The sequence below is a fragment of the Leuciscus leuciscus genome (genome assembly GCF_965113295.1).
Source record: "Leuciscus leuciscus genome assembly, chromosome: 1".
In the NCBI taxonomy this organism is placed as follows: domain Eukaryota; kingdom Metazoa; phylum Chordata; class Actinopteri; order Cypriniformes; family Leuciscidae; genus Leuciscus; species Leuciscus leuciscus.
The window spans coordinates 71,269,815-71,290,784 of NC_138725.1; the positions used below are offsets into that span (position 1 = coordinate 71,269,815).

Below are 20,970 nucleotides of genomic sequence, written 5' to 3' on the forward strand. Positions count from 1 at the left end.
TGACAGAAAAACTGCCATATATGTGTGTGTGTATATATATACACACACACACACACACACACACACACACACACACACACACACACACACACACACACACACACACACACACACACACACACACACACACACACACACACACACACACACACATATATATATATATATATATATATATATATATATATATATATATGTATATATATATGTATATGTGTATGTAATTTAGTTCCATTATATTCTTGATAAGAAATATCTTAATATGGTGAAACAGAAACAGCTATTATGGAGATTTGTGTTTCTGCAACAACCCCCCCCCCCCCCCCCCCCCAAATAAACACTGAAGTAAAAGTAATATTAAAACTGTTCTGCATTTTGGGTTTTAACATTCAAAGTTTGATCAAGAAGAAAATCTGATACTGTTTTAGTTTGACATTTGTTTATAAGGAACAATGACTACGATATTATACAATTTTGTATTATTTTGGGACAATGAAACATTCACATTTACAACAGTTCCTCCAAGCAATCAATAAAAAAAAGTAAAATAATATATAAAATACAGCGCCGCTTTAGAAATCAACAAAACCGAAGAAAACGTTTAATGCCTTATACACTTCGGCTATTTGTTTATCCCAATAAGATTGTAGCCTATAGTAGGCCTATGAAAATACATCTTTTTATTTTATTTTATTTTTTTAAGTTTGCTATTTTTATCATTACATTATCATTTAACATGTAAAACTACATGTATATCGCTTTCCGCTGTCACGTGCACTGCCGATGATGATGCCACTGAATCAGTTGCTAAGCACCCAAAGACGCCGCCGCTCACAATACTAACGTTAAGCGTAAACAGAGCAAACTCGACCAAAGCAAAGCAGCCGGTAAGACTAAATCGGGCCTTGCGAACTTGTTCAGAGAGAAGTCATTCAAACGAGCATATCTGTGATTGTCGATTTTGACAGCATTGTATTTGCTAAGACCATGTCGACAGACATAAGCCTGCATGAGCTGCTGGAGCTCTCCATCCCGTCTAATTTAATAGGGGTCGATTTCAACTCCCTGCACACTTTGCTGCACGCCATCCTGGAACACCTGAAGACCGAGAGGGTCAAAGCTGAAGCTTCCCTGCCGGAGTCGTCGAGCCCGAATGGGGCGCTGGAGCAGAGATTGCAGGATTTGGAGGAGCAGCTGCTGGCACTGAAGGCTCTTTCCACCGCCTCCGAGCTCATGGGCTCCTCCGACACGGCGCTCAGCGACAAGGTAAGAGACAGGAGGAAACTACTACTGTGAACTAGAAGTAACGTTATATGCTTTACAGGGCCATGGTACCTCCACTACACTGTAGGTCTATCACCACAGAACACAGTTAGTTAATAACTTACCTTGCTGGTAACACTTTACAATAAGGTTCATTAGTTAACATTAGTTAAAGGGGTGTTATAATGCCGTTTCCACAAGATGTAAAAGAAGTCTTTGATGTCCCCAGAGTGTATTTCAACAGAAATGTGAAGCAGCACAAATCCTCTCAACATTAATAATAAAAAGAATGATTTCTGAAGGATCATGTGACACTGAAGACTGGAGTAACCAAATGATGCTGAAAATTCAGCTTTGATCACAGGAATAAATTACATTTTAATATATATGAAGAGTTCAGATGCAAAAGCCTCTAAGTGCCATCTGACATTTTCTTCTAGAATGATCATTTTTATCAAGCTCGTATATTTAAGTTCAATAATTTCACTTAAATGGCATTGAAGATTACCTATTAATTGTCATTTAAGTGAAATTACTTAACTTAAATATACAAGCGTTTATAAAAATGATCATTCTAGAAGAACATTTCAGATGGCACTTACATCTTGTACTTTTAAATAAATATTAGTTTCAAATTTTTCTAATTGTTTTCTAAACTTGTTACATTAAGGCAACAAACAAAATTCCCACATTATTGTAAATGTATAATACTAAATCCGTAAAACCATAGAATTCAGTAGGGTATCCTTTCTTTTTCACATCATAATAATAGAATTATAAATAGTATTTTACATGGTACTCCCAAAAGCTATAATGTTACCATGGTAGTTTTCAATATTGTTTTGTAGGTGTACTATTTGGTGTGCCATCACATAATATGGAAATAGAACTGACTAATTACTATATTCATATACCATAGTGTTTACAAGGTACTACAAGGTAACAGCCATAGTATTTCCATTGTTATATGCCCCAACACTACCAACATAGATCAATAAATAAATAAAAAGGGTATTACCTTAAAGCACGTCTAAAAAAATTCCCATATAACAATATTATATATTGCCATGGCACATGCTCAAAAACATGATATTACCATCTAAAACATAATCATATTTTCATGCTATGTGTCCACAAACACTGTATAACTCTTGCACTTTCCAAAAACATGTTAATAGCTTGTTCTTTTTTCTAGTTTTATTTTCATTGACAAGGAAGGATTGAACAGTCAGTAACTGTCTTGATAGTCAGTATAATAATCTAATTCATGTTTGTCATCTACACATCTACACTTCCTCCACAGAATAAAACAATTCAGGAGATATTTTGTGACTTTTTATCTCACAATTCTGACTTTTTTTCCCCTCACAATTGTGAGAAATAAACTCGCAATTTGCAAGTAATAAAGTCAGAATTGCGAGACATAAAGTCAGTATCCCCGCAATTGAGAGTTTATATCTGACTTTTTGAGAGGTGTGAAATGAAACCAAGTAAATCTTCAAAACCTGTTTCCTCCTCAGTGTACGGACGTAAACCAAGACCTGCTGAATAATCTGAGACAGGAAGTTGATGCGCTGAATGGTCAGCTCAGCCAGGTGAACACACACACACACACACACACACACACACACACACACACACACACACACACACACACACACACACACACACACACACACACACACACACACCAGTATCACTCACATTTCTGCTCATACTGTATATATTCAGCACTTGATAACATGTTGTCATCCTCAGCTGAGTGAGTTGGCTGACCGTATTGTGGCTATGGAGCAGTATTGCAGCCGAGTGCAAGAACTGGACAACACCACGGTGAGTGAGGAATAGTTCAACCAAAAATAACTTTTCAAAATTCACCCTCATGAAATTTCACAAACAAAGAAAGTCCACTGTCAAAAGTGTGCCAATGTATGAAGCCTCTTGTACACAGAAGTCACTTCACATCCCTCACACGATCTCCAGATCACATCGATTTGAAATAAAAGTATTAAAGGGGTCCGATAATGCCCTTTTCAAGACATTGTAACGTTACCGACCCCAAACTTTTGAACAGTAGAGTATATGTAATGGAAAGTTGCATAAATGTACATCTTGAGTCACACTTGGAAATAACAGCAGCTGTTAGGTATAAAAAGGAAGGAGCATAAAATAATCTGAATATTTTTGCATTAAATATGCAAATTAAGCCTTTTAATTTTGCTGTATGATTTACTTTTAAATCAATATTTTTTTCTAATTCTAATCTTCTAATGTTACATTAAGGCAACAAACAAAATTCCCAAATTATTGTAAATGTATAATACTAAATACGTAAAACCATAGAATTCAGTAGGGTATCCTTTCTTTTTCACATGACTGTATATCACAGTAATAGAATTATAAATAGTATTTTACATGTTACTCCCAAAAGCTATAATGTTACCATGGTAGTTTTCAATATTGTTTTGTAGGTGTACTATTTGGTGTGCCATCACATAATATGGAAATAGAACTGACTAATTACTATATTCATATACCATAGTATTTCCATTGTATTTTATATAAAAAAAACAGGGTATTACCAGATATAAAAAAAAAGGTCTAGAAGCATAGTATTTCCATTGTTATATGTCCCAACACTACCAACATAGATCAATAAATAAATAAAAAGGGTATTACCTTAAAGCACGTATAAAACAAAATCCCAAATAACAATATTATGTATATATTGCCATGGCACATGCTCAAAAACATGATATTACCATCTAAAACATAATCATATTTTCATGCTATGTGTCCACAAACACTGTATAACTCTTGGGGTGGTGGCGCAATGGATAAGACACATGCCTTTGGTGTGAGAGACCCGGGTTCGAATCCACTGTGAGACACCAATGTGTCCCTGAGCAAGACACTTAACCCCTAGTTGCTCCAGAGGCGTGCGACCTCTGACATATATAGCAATTGTAAGTCGCTTTGGATAAAAGCGTCAGTTAAATGAATAAATGTAAATGTCTTGCACTTTCCAAAAACATGTTAATAGCTTGTTCTTTTTTCTAGTTTTATTTTCATTGACAAGGAAGGATTGAACAGTCAGTAACTGTCTTGATAGTCAGTATAATAATCTAATTCATGTTTGTCATCTACACATCTACACTTCCTCCACGGAATAAAACAATTCAGGAGATATTTTGCGACTTTTTATCTCACAATTCTGACTTTTTCCCCTCACAATTGTGAGAAATAAACTCGCAATTGCAAGTAATAAAGTCTGAATTGCGAGACATAAAGTCAGTATCCCCGCAATTGAGAGTTTATATCTCGCAATTCTGACTTTTTATCTCACAATTCTGACTTCTTCTTGTGAGATATAAACTTGCAATTGTGTCAAAAGTCAGAATTGTGAGATTAAAAATCACAATTACCTTTTTTAATTTCTTATTCTGTGGTGGAATCAAGCTTCCATACTCTGTACGCTAGTCATCCCTTCAGTTTAATAAAGTTACAAACAAGATAAATTTGTCCATCAAACAGCCTCACAGGGAAGCAAACAGCACTGAGAGTAACACAGGTTAGACATCAGGAGTTACACAAACATTTCAGACAGTGATGCCACATCCTGTTTGATTCAAGGGTGATTCCCAGGGCTGTGTGCTGTCATGGCAACCTCTGGTGGGGTTAAAGGTCAAAAGTTCAGAAAGTGTATTACTTGCCTTTTCAAAGAAAGAGACACAGAGGATGTGCTTAACTGATTCAGCAGTGCTCTTATAGAGTTTGATCCCTCTTCAAAGTTCAGGCAAAAGGGCATTATGTGCTTTTTCTTTGAAGAGCGTGTTGGTTTCCCAGTTACTGTTGCCCAGTATGAGAGGTGTGAAATGAAACCAAGTAAATCTTCAAAAACTGTTTCCTCCTCAGTGTACGGACGTAAACCAAGACCTGCTGAATAATCTGAGACAGGAAATTGAGGAGCTCAAAGAGTCCAGAAATGATCTGAGACCGGAAGTTGATGCGCTGAATGGTCAGCTCAGCCAGGTGAACACACACACACACACACACACACACACACACACACACACACACACACACACACACACACACACACACACACACACACACACACACACACACCAGTATCACTCACATTTCTGCTCATACTGTATATATTCAGCACTTGATAACATGTTGTCATCCTCAGCTGAACATGAATGAGTTGGCTGACCGTATTGTGGCTATGGAGCAGTATTGCAGCCGAGTGCAAGAACTGGACAACACCACGGTGAGTGAGGAATAGTTCAACCAAAAATAACTTTTCAAATTCACCCTCATGAAATTTCACAAACAAAGTCCACTGTCAAAAGTGTGCCAATGTATGAAGCCTCTTGTACACAGAAGTCACTTCTCATCCCTCACACGATCTCCAGATCACATCGATTTGAAATAAAAGTATTAAAGGGGTCCGATAATGCCCTTTTCACAAGATGTAAAATAAGTCTGATGTCCCCAGAGTGCACAAAAAACCCCACAGATATTTTTTATAGCATGTTAAAATGGTCACTTTTTGAGGGTGAGCAAAAGCCCGCCGTGTAAGCATCTTCGATTACCTCACACAGACACGCACTGAACATTTCAAAAACGTTTAGCCTTTTATGTTCAAACCGCAGTCAGACAAAGATGGAGAGACTCAAGAAGAAGTGACAACATGTAGACAACATTTCTGAATGGTTAGTTGATGAATTTATGTAGCTTATGTGTAGTTATCTTCTAATCTAGTCATTGATTAGCATATTCTTGATAATCTATAAATCGCGTTCCCGGGGGCGGGGCTTTCAGAAGCCAGTAACAACCATCCTAAATCTCACAGGTTCTTATCGCAGTCATTGTTTTGTCAGAGCAGGCGGCAGCTGCAGTTGAGGCAAACATTGACCTGAATGAATGATTTGCTAAATGTAAATGCATAACCAACATCTACAAACAGAAACTGAGGCCAAAAACGAAGACATTCATCTCAGCCTCAGGTGGCATGAACTGTGCTTTTGTAAATGACATTCCCTCTTGCATTCTCAGGGGTTGCAGGGCACAGTCTCCGCCGCTGAAGGCACCGTACCCGTCCTCCCTTTGAACCCGGAGACCGTAGAGGCTCTGAAGGAGGTGGGCAGACTGAGAGACAGGCACGAGAGTCTGGAGACCCGTGTGGGACAGCTGGGAGCAAACAAGGCTGATGGGACCCAGCTTCAACATCTGCAGGATCTCCTCACTGCAATGGGTACGACATACACAGCAGGGTCTCAACCGACAACATCCTGCGTTATTTCTATTATTCATTGATAATTCTAATCACATTTATAATTCATGGTGACCACACAAAGAGGCTTATTGCTTGAAAAGATGCCGATGTTAAAACAAGTTTTATCACAGACAGCAACATAGTGTCGGCCCAGATCCGGCCCACATCGAATTCACATGTACCAGATGTGGCCCGGATCTGGGCTGACACTACGTTGCTGTCTGGGATTAAAGGGATAGTTCTGTCATTATTTACTCACCACCATGTCATTCCAAACCTGTATGGCTTTCTTTATCTATGGAAAACAAGATATTTTGAAGACAGTTTTTTTCCATTCAATGGAAGTCAATGGGGTCCAAAACAGCATTAATAAAAACAATTGACTTTTCACTTAAAAGCCACCGGTGTCACTAATGACAAGGGTTTCTGAACTCTATATAAAGCCCCTTTAATATAACATGGGCATTACAGGGGCCTTCATCTGCATTTTGCACCTGCAAATCAATCAAATATCCATCGGTCCCACTTTATATTACAGTTTTTTTCGATTGCTAAACGACAGTGAGCACAACTGGAGCTACATGTGCAAAACTCTAACTACAGTCTGCACTACCAACAGTCACCTGAGCTAAACAGTTCACATCACCTGCAAAACTCATTCCAAGCAACACAACTCTTGACACATGGCAGAAAACACACTCAGTGCAGCCAAACACTACACACAACCCTCACTGAGATAACACACACTGTCACTCAGAACACACTGAGAGGAAACACACTACACACATCCCTCACTGAGATAACACACACTGTCACTCAGAACACACTGAGAGGAAACACACTAGCATCAAACACCAATACAGAAAATACTAACTTTTCATCTTTACAGTTTGAACAATTTCAGTGACTTCATACAAAGTAATATTTTCTTCACAGAAAAGAGTGACATTCTTTCACATGATTTATTAAAATTTTTAGAACATAACAATTCTTTAAGGTAAATTAAAATTAGCAGTTTGCTTCAATAGTCTGTTGTAATTTACGGAATTACAGTAATGAGAAAAAAAAGGTAGAAACTAAAAGTACATACTGTAATTCAAACAAATAATTGAGGGGCTAATCCTGCCTCTCTCTAGCATCAGGCCACAAGACAATTAGTCTTTCTGAGCTCTACCTATATATATATATATATATATATATGTGTGTGTGTGTGTGTGTGTGTGTGTGTGTGTTCACTAACAAGTCTAAAACAAGACACCTGCTTAGCCTTTCAGCTGAAATTGCACTCAGCAGTGTTTGAAAGGCACAAGGCTGAAATCTATTCTGTTTTGAATGTGTGGTTCACAGTTTTGACAGCAGTGTGTTAGCATTTGAACAAAGTGCTGTAAATCCACAGTGTTGTATGTACACAGTGTTGTATGTACTTGCATCAAAAAATATTTGTTAGGTACAATGTAATTACAGCATTGATGTTGTATTGCGAAACACTTGTGCTGCTATTGAGGTGGATACGGGTAAGGTTAGGGACAGGTTTGGTGGTAAGGGTAGGTTTAAGTTAGCCTGGTCCTACCAGAATCTCGTACATTTCATTTGTACAGAGAGTCTGGCCACTCTCCATTGACAAGCGTTAACTTCCTTGAAGGCGGGTACTCTGTTGAAGTTTAAAACTATTGGATCTGCCCAGAGCCACTCTGGATCTGTCATAACCAATCGCTAACCTTTGGTCGTGACGTAACCCTACAACTCAAACTAGCGCACGACCTTAACGTCATCGTTCTCAGCCACTCCCTCTGTTCGCTGATTGGACCGGTAAAAATTTGGCTGGAGAAAACCCACAAATATACCGCAAACCCAGACGGAGTACTGAAGGAAAATGAAAATTGAGCGGAAGTACGTAGGAGGGCGGAGCCAGGCTAGAAGGTTAACAGTGTAATTATAGATGTGATTACAGAAATTAACTACAGCTGTAATTACATGCAGGTATTTTTATAAAAATTCAAGGTCAATGTAAAAATGTACACAATAAGTGCATAGTAAGTACTAGTTAAATACACTTAATATGAAGTGGGTCCCAATTTTTATTCACAGGCAAGTTACTTTTTGTTAATATGCTTGTGTAAGTATGTTTCTGACATTTTGTTTGTGACGTCTGCAGGAGAGCGGCAGATTCCTGACCATGTGTCGGAGCAGCTCAATCATCTGAGGACTCTTGTGGACAGTCTTCTAGAAGATAAAGAGAAGGTATGAGAGAAAATAATCCAACCTAACCTTTCCTCTAACCCTCTCTTTAAAAACACAGTTTAGGGTTATCAGATTATATGATAGTCAAGTTCCTCTAAAGGCTGTTTTCATCGGTACAGTTTATGTAATTATCTAAACAGAACTTCCCCTAGACTTCTATTGTTGTAAAAGGTGAAGTGTGTCATTTGTGTCAGTCAAACATAGTCCAGCCTAAACTAATGCCGGTGACTAAGCAACCAATGTTGAGATGCTCAAACAAACAGAGCAATGTATTGATTGAGCCACAATGACACACTGTACACTTTTCAGTGCAATCAATCTAACTGGGATAGGAGAATATATTTGAGGTACACTATGTAACAACATTTAAATAATGAGTCAATACATCATCAATCCTTCCTCCAAAACATGTTTTTGTCTTACCGTGATTCACTATGGTAACCCTGACACCAACATAGTGTCGGCCCAGATCCAGGCCACATCTGATACATGTGTACTAGATGTGGGCCGGATCTGGGCCGACACTATGTTGCTGTCTGGGAAACATATTATAAGTGTTTATATTTAGAATGTTTCACAATGTTTTTCCGTGGGAAATTAATATTTTACAATATTACTATTTTTACTGTATTTTTCATTTAAAAAAAACTGCTTAATCAAAAGCTCACTGCTTGGTGAGCAGAAGAGTTTATTTTTTTACTTTTATTTTTAAACATTTTAAACATTTCCCTACCCCAAACTTTTGTACAGTTGTGGAAACGGAAAACAAATTTTATAGATGGCATTTCCAAATATGATTTGGACACTTTGTTAAGTTCTGTTCCGAATTGTTGTTTTCCACCTCATTTTAAATTCTGGAAATTAAATGGTTCACTCAATTCAATTCTGAATGACACACAGCCCATGGTTTTGTTGGATTTATCTTACTTCTGGCATATTAGTATTTTGGCAATTATTTTTCATCAATTATATGTAGGTCAAACTCAGGAGTTTACACGACACCGTTTTCAACTAAAAACATAAAACTTTTTATGCGTTTTGGTCGTTCGTTTACAGTTTTTGAAAACGGGCTCCGTGTAAACATCAAAAACATGAATCTGTGAAAACGATGACGTCATGCACATGTGTATTACGTGTTCAGTATATGTGTTTCATCGCCATCTAATGGCCTGGCAGCAGAATACAGCGTTTTTAGTCGTTTTTGCAGATCCGTGTGAATGGGGATCGTTTTGACAATGGTGTCGTCTGTGCGCGGAAAACTCAAAGTAAAATCTTCTCGGTTTTAAGCGTATCGTTGTCATGTAAATGTACCCTCACACTCAAACTTAATTTTGTAATTTTTTCTTAATTATGTTGACTTTCCATAGACAATGATTTTTATACTGTACAAACTGTATATTCTATCCCCTAACCCTACACCTACCCATCACAGAAAATCACAGAGGGGGAGAGTGTGTTGATGAACATGAGCTCAGACTCTTGTGGACGGAGCGATCAGGACACAGACGCCTCACTGATAAAGCAGCTGACCCTGCAGACATCCAACATCAGGTACTAGTGATTAACCAGTCACTCGTCAGAGACATGGGACAAACCATGTCCCACAGTTTCACATGGCATCAGTTTTTTTGGGTAGAATTGGTCATTAAAACCATGTAGCATCAGTCAGAGTGCAGTGTCAAAAACAAGATGTGCAGATACATTTTTGTCATAAAATGAAACAAAGATAAATCATATCAGAACTTTTGTTTAATGAAAAAACGTGATTAAATTAGAAAAGCAAGTGCAATTTCCTTTCACTGGTTGACATTTTGAGCCCTTTGTACATCACACACACTCATACAGGACTGCAGTGCTGAAGCTGGATGAGAAAGTGCAGGATCTGATGAGAGAGAAGAGTGAAGAGAGAAGCAGCCAAGACAGACACAATCAAGAGCAGGTCAGACAGACAGAACTCCTCCCTCCAAAGGGCTGGGCCATATATCAAACTCGAACACCAAAAGTTAATATTATAAAATAACTAATAAATCACAATAACCGATATATCGCCCAGCCCTGTTGATTTAATACCCTAGCATTGGGTTATTATTTTTCCTTAACATTATTTAAATTTTTTTCTTTACGGTTCACCTGTAGTTAAACAGCTCTGAGATTGAGGATGTGACGTCCTCCTCATCCTCTCCACTCTCGAAAAGTCAACAGCATGAGGCAGTAGAGTTCAGCAAAGCAGCGGCACATGTCCAAAGCTCAGGCCAGGATCAGGGTGAGAGTTCACGTCAGGATCAGAGTTCAGGTCAGGGTGAGAGTTCAGGTCAGGATCAGGTTCAGAGTTCAGGTACGGGGGAGAGTTCACGTCAGGATCAGGGTCAACAGCAGAAAGAAGGTCACAATCTAAACCAGGAGGTCAGTCAGTTGCCCAAGAGTGACTACAAACCACCGGAGGACAAGACCCCTCACATCAAGAACCAGCAACACCAGGACAGGATTAAGGTACATGACAGACAGGGACAGAGATTAAACAGAGATGAAAAGAGTCTATATTTAAGACATTTTAAGAAACATTTGAGACAAAGTTGCAACCCAGACAGCAACATAGCATCTGCCCAGATCCGGCCCACATCTGGTACTCGTGGATTCCACACGGCCCGGGTGTGGGCCGGATCTGGGCCGACACTATGTTGAAATTGAAATGCAATGTGTTTACCCGGTTTTAGGTTAAAAAAAGTAATTATTTTACACATACTGTACATTATTGTTGCTCCTCTATGCCCCGCCTTTCTGAAACGCATCGATTTTTATAAAGCTCATCGTTCTGAAAAGGGCGGAGTGCTCTGATTGGCCAGCGATCCAGAGCATTGTGATTGGCCCAAAAACCTTAAGCGTGTGACAGAAATGTCACGCCCCTTACCATATTTGGAACATCAGCTCCCAAAGCAATAATGAAAGGTGATAATGTCAGCCTAGAAGACTATGAAAACAAACATAAAACTATGTCTGCATTTGATCTCGTAGAAGCGACAAACAAGTGCTACTCTTTACTGCTCAAAACTTGCGTTTGAATAGTCAGTAGCAAATTCTTAAAATATGAAAACATACTTACTGTGTCTGTGAGTCAGAAGCGCCAGAATGTACTTGCAAATATGGAATTGCTTTTTAGAATCAGCCTTTGTGCACAGCCGGCCTTGTACTCTCCCAGGTTCTGGAAACAGTCCTACAAAAAATACGCAGCACACAATCGAACATTTTAGTTGTACTGTTCTGGAACAGTGTTGTAAATAAAGCTTAACCACTGTGTTCTAATTTCGCTTCTGATCAAAATCTGACCAATTTACGCTTTCTCAACGAACAACAGTAATACAGCGAGAATAAGAGTTACGCCTTCTTTCTTTTCGGGCTTATACATTTGGGCGGTGTTACACAACTCCACCCCCACACACTGACGTAGATTTGTGGGGGAATGTTTGAACGAAGCATTTTAGGAAGGTGTGGCTGAGTCTTAACTTTTATAAAGCACATCTCTTAAGGTTTGACACTTTGAGCTTTGTAACTCTGCAGATCTTATACTTACACTAACAGCTACATAACACACTAAAGAAAAAGGAAACATGAAATCGCATCATATAACCCCTTTTAAAAAAAATCCTTATACGGAAATAACATACTTAAGTGGGAACTAAATGTAATGTTGCCAGATACTTAATTGCATCCTAATTGCAATTAAATGAAAATGCATTATATTTAAATTAGTGCTGGGCAACGATTAATCGCGATGGACAAAAACTGGACAAAAATTCTGCCGTTTAGAGTTGTGAGTGGATTCTAACTTAAACACTTTGTTCACCACGATGGTTTTGAATTGCTTAAAATATGATTGAAATCACTTCAAAAAGGAAAATACAGTTAAGTTCAACATGTGCAGTGCAAGTCATAGGCTACATAAAATTATAATGAGAACATTATTATAATTGTGTGCTTGGGACATGGATTTTAATGGTAAGACTTTTGTTTTTGTAATCAGGCTCTCAAAAATTATAGAAAAATTTGAACTTTATCTGCCAATTTATCGGTTATCGACTTTCAAATTTAAAGAGTTATCGGTTATCGGCCAAAGTTTTCATATCGGTGCTTCCCTAGTAAAATGTACTAAAAATTTACATCATCAAGATGTGGCATAACGAGCTCCACTGATTATAATCGGCACTATGTCATTTTAATCTCATCTGATGCAATATAGACGTAGTGGTGTTGTTGGGATGTGTGTGTGTGTGTGTTTAGAGATTTACAAATAATGATTGACTCTTTGAAATATAGCTATTTGAAAAACACATGCATTTCGCTAAACGCTTTGTGTTTTGTAGTGTAATTGGGAAGTTGTTTTGGGGATAAATTGTTTACTTTTGCACTGCTATGATATATTTATAGGGCCATGTTGCTTCCGGTTCAGGAGAAATGTTAATGTGCAAGATAAACATCTGTCCACATTTCACATTTAAAATAGCACTTTATTATGTAAAATTGTGTGCAGAATTTTGCAGTATTATAAACCATTGTATTTAAACTTCCATCATAAGTGGTTGGATAAAAAACAAATATTTTCTGTAATATGTATGATTTGGGCTTTAGTTGAACTGGATTAAGCTGGATCCTCTGAAGAAAAAGCTGGATGAGGGCTGGGTGAACTTCAAGAAGAATATGCAGACACAGTCGCTCCCCGAGCAGCACAACGTCGCTGGACTCAAAAAGTGAGTGACGAGATTACATTTTTCTCTAAGACATATACACCTTTTGCGGCACAGCTATCTTTAGAATTTTGTCTTTGAACTTTTTTGCAGTAGCTCTGTATAACGAAAGATTAACGAAAGATATCATGAGAGTTTGTAATGTCTGAAGCGGATGTCATAACAAATGTCAGTAGACCAGGAAGATTTAAAGGGGTGGTATAATGCCCTTTTCACAAGATGTAAAATAAGTCTCTGATGTCCCCAGTGTGTGTATGTGAAGTTTTAGCTCAAAATTCCCTACAGATATTTTTATATAGCATGTTAAAATTGTCACTTTTTGAGGGTGAGCAAAAACGCACCGTTTTTGTGTGTGTCCCTTTAAATGCAAATGAGGTGCTGCTGCCGGCACAGGGGGCGGAGCTTCAAGAGCTTGTGTCCTTTTACCTCAAACAGACATGCACTGAAAATGTCAATGTTTATGTTCAAAATGGAGTCAGACAATGATGGAGAGACTCAAGAAGAAATGACAACATGTAAAATGCAACAGGACATTTCTGAATTGTTAGTTGATGAATTTATGTAGCTTATGTGTAGTTATCTTCTAGTCATTGATTAGCATATTCTGTCTTGATAATCTATAATCGTGTTCCGGGGGGCGGGGTTAATGTAAATTATAGGGTTAGTGATGTCACTAACCCGGGAGGAATGTTGTGTAGTCCCTACCTGCCGTTTGTTGTAGTCCTTAAAAAACAATTTCTTTAAAAGCAAATAACTTCCTTTGCTTTGAACTTTGAGTGTTGTAACTTTGCAGATGTTGTTTATGCTCAAACAGCAGCATTACACACTAACTAAAGTTAGAAAAGTGAAATCATAATCAACCACCCCTTTTAAAACGAGCGTTTTCATTCATAAATCTGTAAGATATTACCTTCATGCTGTGGAAATACTAATCGGAAGAACACAACCACTTACATATATGGTCCGTCTATATATCATTTTTTGTCTATTTTCCTGGCAAGTGGTTTTTGACCAGAATAAGCTGCAATGTGGAGCAGACTTTAAAGCTTGACCTAAAACATAAAGTCAAACATAGTGAATCCTTATATGCCCAAAGCCCTCTACGCAAGTGTGTCAATACAAAAACCAAGCTTGATTTTATGTGTTGTTGCATTCATAAGTTAACGCAACGCAAGTAAAGGGCCACATGCTGGGAATTCGTTTACCAAGTATTTGCATCCATGTGTATGTTTCTGAAATGTTCAGTCAGCCACTATCTGAATAACCATCATATGACTAACATGATGATGGTTGTATGAAACAAACCTCACTGTCTTTTGGCTCGTTTCCACTGAGTGGTACGGTACGGTACGGTACAGTACGGTATGGTTCGGTAAACCATGAATCAGCTAGCGTTTCCACTGCCAACAGTACTTCTACGTCACAACGCTTCCTACGCTACGTCCTACGTCATACGCCAGCATCCATCTCCGTGAACGCGCGTCGATCGCTACCGGAAGGCAGTTATTTTCATTTCTAAAGTTTTAAATATGTAGATATTTTACGACAAAACCGCACGGATTACCCTCAGAAGGCCTTCGTTTATCCCCCTGGAGCCGGATGGATTACTTTTGTGAAGGATGCATGCACATTTTTGGGACTTGAAGGAGTGGACCCCATAACTTCACATTATAACCACTGAAAGATCTAAGACATTTTCTAAAATAACTGAAAATGTGTTCGTCTGAAAAATGATTGACATATGCATCTCGAACGGCTTGAGGGTGAGTAAATCATGGGTTTAATATAATTTTTGGCCGAACTATCCTTTAATAGGCATGGTGTAGCCTATGCCAGAAAGAAGCGATCAACGTAATTTTCGCGCGAAGAAGAAAGCGACATAAACAACAATGGATGACATACAGCAGATCTGGTTCTTGCTTCTCGGCGTGTTTGTCACAAGAAGCCAATACACTCAACACTGTGACAACAACATAAAGCAACTAATTGTATTATAATTGTATAATATCATGATTAAGAATTAATATGTCTCTGTGTTAAATATTTTTTTAAGATAAAATATTTAAGTATATTCAAGATGTTACTTTATGGTTGCATCACTTGACATTTTTTGAGTAATTCAATCAATACTGGGATTGAGATTCAGTATTTACTTTTCTAAGACCTTGCCACTTGTTATTTTAAATAGATATTTTAAAAGTTTCTGCTTGTCATATTCTCAAGACGTCTTTGCTTTGTGTCTGTGAATGTTTGCAGGCCAATGCCCATCCTGCCCTTGGACCCGGTACAGCACTCTCACACGTCCAGCCTGTCCTACTTCAGGAGGTGAGACCGCTCGAACACACACACATTTACCACTGCCTGTCCACAAGAGGGACTCAACTTCACTGTGTACTGCAGATTCCACACTCTAAACCTGGCATGAACCCCATTGATCTGGACAGCAACCTCCTGTACTCTAGAAAAAACTACTAAAAGTAGATTTATAGGTTTATTTCAAGTTTAAAAATGAAGAAACTTAGACTATTTTTCCTCAACAAGTATTAAAATAGTACACTTACAAGTACACTACTAGCACATTTATATTAGTATGCACACTATATGAAGCATTCTAGCAAAATATACTTTATTTAATAAAAGTATCCTTGAAGGGTACTTTTTTATTAGGGGTATATTTATTATTTATATATACATAGGGAGACGACATATTTAAGTGCATTGAAATCAAGCAAGGAAATACTGGCCACATGACCAGTTGCGATTACTGATGAAGTCTTAATAAGTTGATCATTGAGAACTCTGGCTGTTTATTTGTCTCAACCTGAAACCTTTTTGTCCAAAAATGTTTTAATGTGCAGCCAGAAAGATCAAGAGCACAGTCAGTCTTGTACATGCCGTAGCTGCGGGGGCAAGCACACCCTCACCTTTTCCAGGAGCCCCAACCGCATTCAGCACATCACACATCTGATCCAGAGTGACAAGGTGAGTCGGCCCATGTCCTCTGGACTATCCACATAGGTCTGACACGTGACGCTCACAAAATAATTTTGAACTGTGTGTATGTATGAACCGTGAGCTGTGTTCCTATAGACTGAAGAAGTGACCCTCATCGGTTCGGACGGAAAGGTCTATAAGGGCTAAAAGAAAGGACGGACAATATTACCACCCATCTCTCCTCGAGCAGGCAAGATCACATGTCAAAATCACAGCAACATCTAGCCTTAACATACACTAGTGGCCAGAGGGGATATTTACACTATATTTGCTTTTAATGACCCTTCAAGTTCGATTAAACCATCAAAATATAAGGAATATGTTATATCGGGGTAAAGACAACACTACATTTGGTGAAGGTTTTGAACTGCCAAATTTTTGGGCAAAAAGGCAAATTACATCTACAAAAATCTACAAACAAAAAGGGTAATTTTTTTTTGGTAAAGTTTATTACTTTATACAAATCTACGTTTTCCTCGCATCTCATTCTTTCCCCATCGCCATGGCCATTTATGCCAGCTTTCTAGATCTGGAACTGACATGAGAACAGTTGAGCACATGAATGATTGATTCTTGTGTTGGAAACTGTTCATTGATGGTAGAAGCTTCTGTTGTGTTCGGGACAATGTGCAGACTCAATACGGGGGCCCTGATCATGCTGCACCTCACGACTTGTTACGTAAACAGGAACCCATCTGTACGCTTGGCCCACTTTATTCTTTATTTTTAAAATGAGTCTCAGATCTTTGCTCTTCATTGTGTCACTGAATCAAGGAAAGACACCTGCTTGGCAGATGAGCCATGTCATGCTTGACCGAGCAAAAGTTTGGCAGCTTGTCCATGTCACGCAGTAAAGAGCGAGTAAAGAGATTATTTATGAGAAGATGAGTCCAGTTTTTAAGGTCAGAAGTCTGTTTCCCAACAAAGCAGAAGTCTTTTTCTTGAAGATTCATAGAGGAACAATCATAACCTTCTAAGACAGACCAGTATACTGTTGTTTCTGATTCAATTACATGATTATCAGTAATAAGCATTTCATTTCCTCATAAAAGACGTTCTCACTGTCTTACACCTCAAGGCCTGGTTTCACAAACAGGGCTTAGATTAAGCCAGGAATTAGGCCTTAGTTAAATTAGGACTTTTAAGTAGCTTTTATAAATGTGCCTTAGAAGAAAAAAACATTACTGATGTGCATCTTGAGACAAAACAATGGCACGGACATATTTTAAGATATGCCAGTGCAAGTTGCTTTCAGTTAAAACAGCTCAAACATTCAGTTTAGTCTGGAACTAGATTAAAAGGGTTAGTTAACCCAAAAGTTCAAATTTTGTCATTAATTACTCACCCTTGTGCTTTTCCAAACACGTAAGACTTTCGTTCATCTTCAGAACACAAATGAAGATCTTTTGAATAAAATCTGAGAGATTGTACAATCTGTTTTTTGAACAATCAAGCATGAAAACATTCTAGTACACCCCGAAAACAAAATCAAGACTTCGTAAAAGGATATAATAGGACCCCTTTAAACACACGCACTGGAGTGAAGAACGAAGCTGTTTAAGTTGGCTGTAAATGAACACTGCACAAGCTAATTTAGTTACAAGGCTAACGGTGTTGAAGGGCTGGTAACACTGAGGTGCTGTTCTTGACCTTTGTACTTTAAATACCCTGTCTCTGCCCAAGTTGAGGCTCACAAGGTTATGTCCTGTGCTGTGTGTATATCTTATCCATGGCTGAACTAACGGAGATGTCAAATTAGTCAATGGTAAACAAAGTCAGACTGTTTTTTTCTGGGCGGCTCCCGAGTCCCAGCAGCAGCATGTGTGAAATGATCTGTGGTGTTTGTCAAGGCAAGTATCAAACCTCATTGGTTTTTTCACACGTCAAGTGAACATGCTTGAGCTTCCCTTTAGCACAACTGATGTGGGAGTTGATGAGCAACTTGTGAATAAAAGCCTAAAGTAAATCTTTTCAAGTATTTAAAGCGATAGTCTCTTTAGAAAATTTGGACTGAACCGCTCAATTCATATGGATTAGTTTTACGATCTCTTTATGAACTTTTTGAAGCGTCAAAGTGTTAGTTGCATAGCTGTCAATGGAAGCTCTCAGACTTCATCAAAAAGACCTTAATTTGTAATCAGAAGATGAATGAAAGTCTTACGGGTTTGGAACTGATGATGAGTAAATGATGGCAGAATTTTTATTTTTGGGTGAACTAACCCCTTTAAGCCTTGCCTGTGAAACCGGGCACAAGTCTTTTATTTTTTTCTGATTGGATGTAAGTTTGGAATGTGATTCATCTGGAACCTGCTGGGTTTGTTCAAGAGAAAAGAAAATATTAAAATCTATTTTAATTTATCAATTTGAAACATGATCATCATAAAAGAGGTGTATCTTAGTCATTGCATGTATGAATTGCATTTGTAATGTATTTCTGGATTAATTAATAGATCTAGACAAACACAGCTGACTGACTTCAGGAACAAAGCTGACTGATAAAGGTCAGTGTTTCTGTCACTGCCTTCATGCCTGACATGTGGATTGTTGATGGTGTTGCAGGAACTGGAGGAAACCCACTGGAAGTCCCAAAGGTCTAGTGGATGCTGGCCGTGGAAGTGACAAGGCAAGGCAAGGCAAGGCAAGGCAAGGCAAGGCAAGGCAAGGCAAGGCAAGGCAAGGCAAGGCAAGTTTATTTATATAGCACATTTCATACACAATGGCAATTCAAAGTGCTTTACATAGAAGAAATTAAAATAAGAAAAAGAAATAAGAATAATTAAAACAGGCAAGTTTTACAAGACTCAGCGCAGCCACTCAATTGGGTTATGAGGAGCCAGCTTTAAAGGGGTCCTGTTGTGCTTTTCAACTTTATATTTTATTATTTTATATTATATTTATATTTTATTTTACAGAGTCCAGTTTTCAAGAACTGCAACGAACATTGAGCCAACATTGACTCAGAGCTTCTCCGCGTGCTCACTAAGGCCGTGGCAGACCTCGGGCTTGACTGGTCTCCACCCAAGCAACCATCACGCAGCAGGCTCGACGAGTGGTTCCTGCAAGGGCGCCGGCAGACCCCCCAGCAGAGGCCCGCCCCCTTCTTCCCCGAAGTTCACGATGAACTCACTAAATTGTGGAAGGCGCCGCACTCGGCTCGCATCAAGCCCTCCTTTTCTTCAGAAAGGCTATGAGGCGATTCCCCCCCTCTCGAAGAGGCGGTGGGCGCTTACCTTTGCCCAACTACTGCCGCGGGATGGAAGACTAAGGCTTCACATCCCTCCAAGCCTTGTCGCGCTACATCCGCCCTCGATGGCCGCGCTTACGCCGCCGCCGTGTCGGCGCTCCATACGATGGCTGTTCTACAAGTCTTCCAGGCCAAACTACTCCGTTCCCTGGATGAGTCTGGACCTGAATCGGAGGCTTTGAAGGACTTGAGCAGCATGGCCAACCTAACAGTGCTCAAGCGGCACCTATGGTTGAACTTAACGGACATGAAAGAGGCAGATAGGGCGGCTTTCCTGGACTCTCCCATCTCCACTTCCGGTCTCTTCGGCTCGGCTGTTAGGAGCTTCTCCGAGCGCTACACGGAGGCTCAGAAAGCATCGCAGGCGATGCGCCACTTCCTCCCCAAGCGCTCCAGCTCGGCTTCGAGTCGCCAGAACAGGAGGAAGCCTCCTCCTCAGCAGCCCAAGGCAGCGCCGCCGGTCACCCAGCCCCGCCCAGCGGCTGAAGTCCGTCGCCACTCCCACTCTGCTAGACGCGCTCCGTTCCCTGAGAGGCGGGGACCCCGACCCAAGATTGCGTTGGACCCCGAACCTCGTAAGCCGTCCTAGCCACGGGGAGAAAAAGAGAGAATTCGAGTCCCAGGGTTTCGAGGGATTTTTGAGAGATCGGTCCGGCCTCGGTGGGACTCGAATTCTCTCTTTTTCTCCCCGTGTCTAGGGCGGCTTACGAGGTTCGGGGTCCAACGCAATCTTGGGTCGGGGTCCCCCCTCTCAGGGAACGGAACGCGTCTAACAGAGCTGGATCAGCGACGGATTTCAGCCGCTGGGCGGGGCTGGGTGACCGGCGGCTCTGGCTTGGGCTGCTGAGGAGGAGACTTTCTCCTGTTCTGGCGACTCGAAGCCGAGCTGGAGCGCTTGGGGAGGAAGTGGCACATCGCCTGCGATGCTTTCTGCGCCTCCGTGTAGCGCTCGGAGAAGCTCTTAACAGTCGGGCCGAAGAGACCGGAATTTGGAGATGGGAGAGTCCAGGAAAGCCACCCTATCTGCCTAGGGCACTGCGCTCGAGCACTGTTAGGTTGCGCATGCTCCTGCCGATGGCCTGGGCTGTAGACTTAGTAGCTTGCAGGGCCAGGTCGGTTGTGCTCCGCAAGTCCTTGAAAGCCTCCGATTCAGGTCCAGACTCGTCCAGGGAACGGAGAAGTTTGGCCTGGAAGACTTGTAGAAC

General features: G+C 39.8%; 1 protein-coding gene across 1 annotated transcript; it reads left to right on the forward strand.

Moving 5' to 3' along the window:
* Window positions 1-917: 917 nt before the first annotated feature.
* On the forward strand, window positions 918-19,695 carry LOC309511377 (uncharacterized protein). The gene is made up of 12 exons (XM_082186578.1): window positions 918-1,266; window positions 5,459-5,539; window positions 6,328-6,526; window positions 8,703-8,788; window positions 10,221-10,339; window positions 10,634-10,727; window positions 13,412-13,530; window positions 15,784-15,852; window positions 16,386-16,509; window positions 16,618-16,711; window positions 19,081-19,144; window positions 19,321-19,695. Exons 1-10 carry the CDS (start codon window positions 988-990, stop codon window positions 16,666-16,668), a joined length of 1,221 nt encoding a protein of 406 aa, XP_082042704.1. The 5' UTR covers window positions 918-987; the 3' UTR covers window positions 16,669-16,711; window positions 19,081-19,144; window positions 19,321-19,695.
* The last annotated feature ends 1,275 nt before the right edge of the window (window positions 19,696-20,970 follow it).

Excerpts from the sequence above, each read along its gene's own strand:
- LOC309511377 (XM_082186578.1), top strand. The coding sequence starts at position 988 with ATGTCGACAGACATAAGCCTGCATGAGCTGCTGGAGCTCTCCATCCCG. Across the intron at positions 10,728-13,411 it reads ACAGACACAATCAAGAGCAG|TTGAACTGGATTAAGCTGGA; the intron begins GTCAGACAGACA and ends TTTGGGCTTTAG. Across the intron at positions 16,510-16,617 it reads ATCTGATCCAGAGTGACAAG|ACTGAAGAAGTGACCCTCAT; the intron begins GTGAGTCGGCCC and ends GTGTTCCTATAG.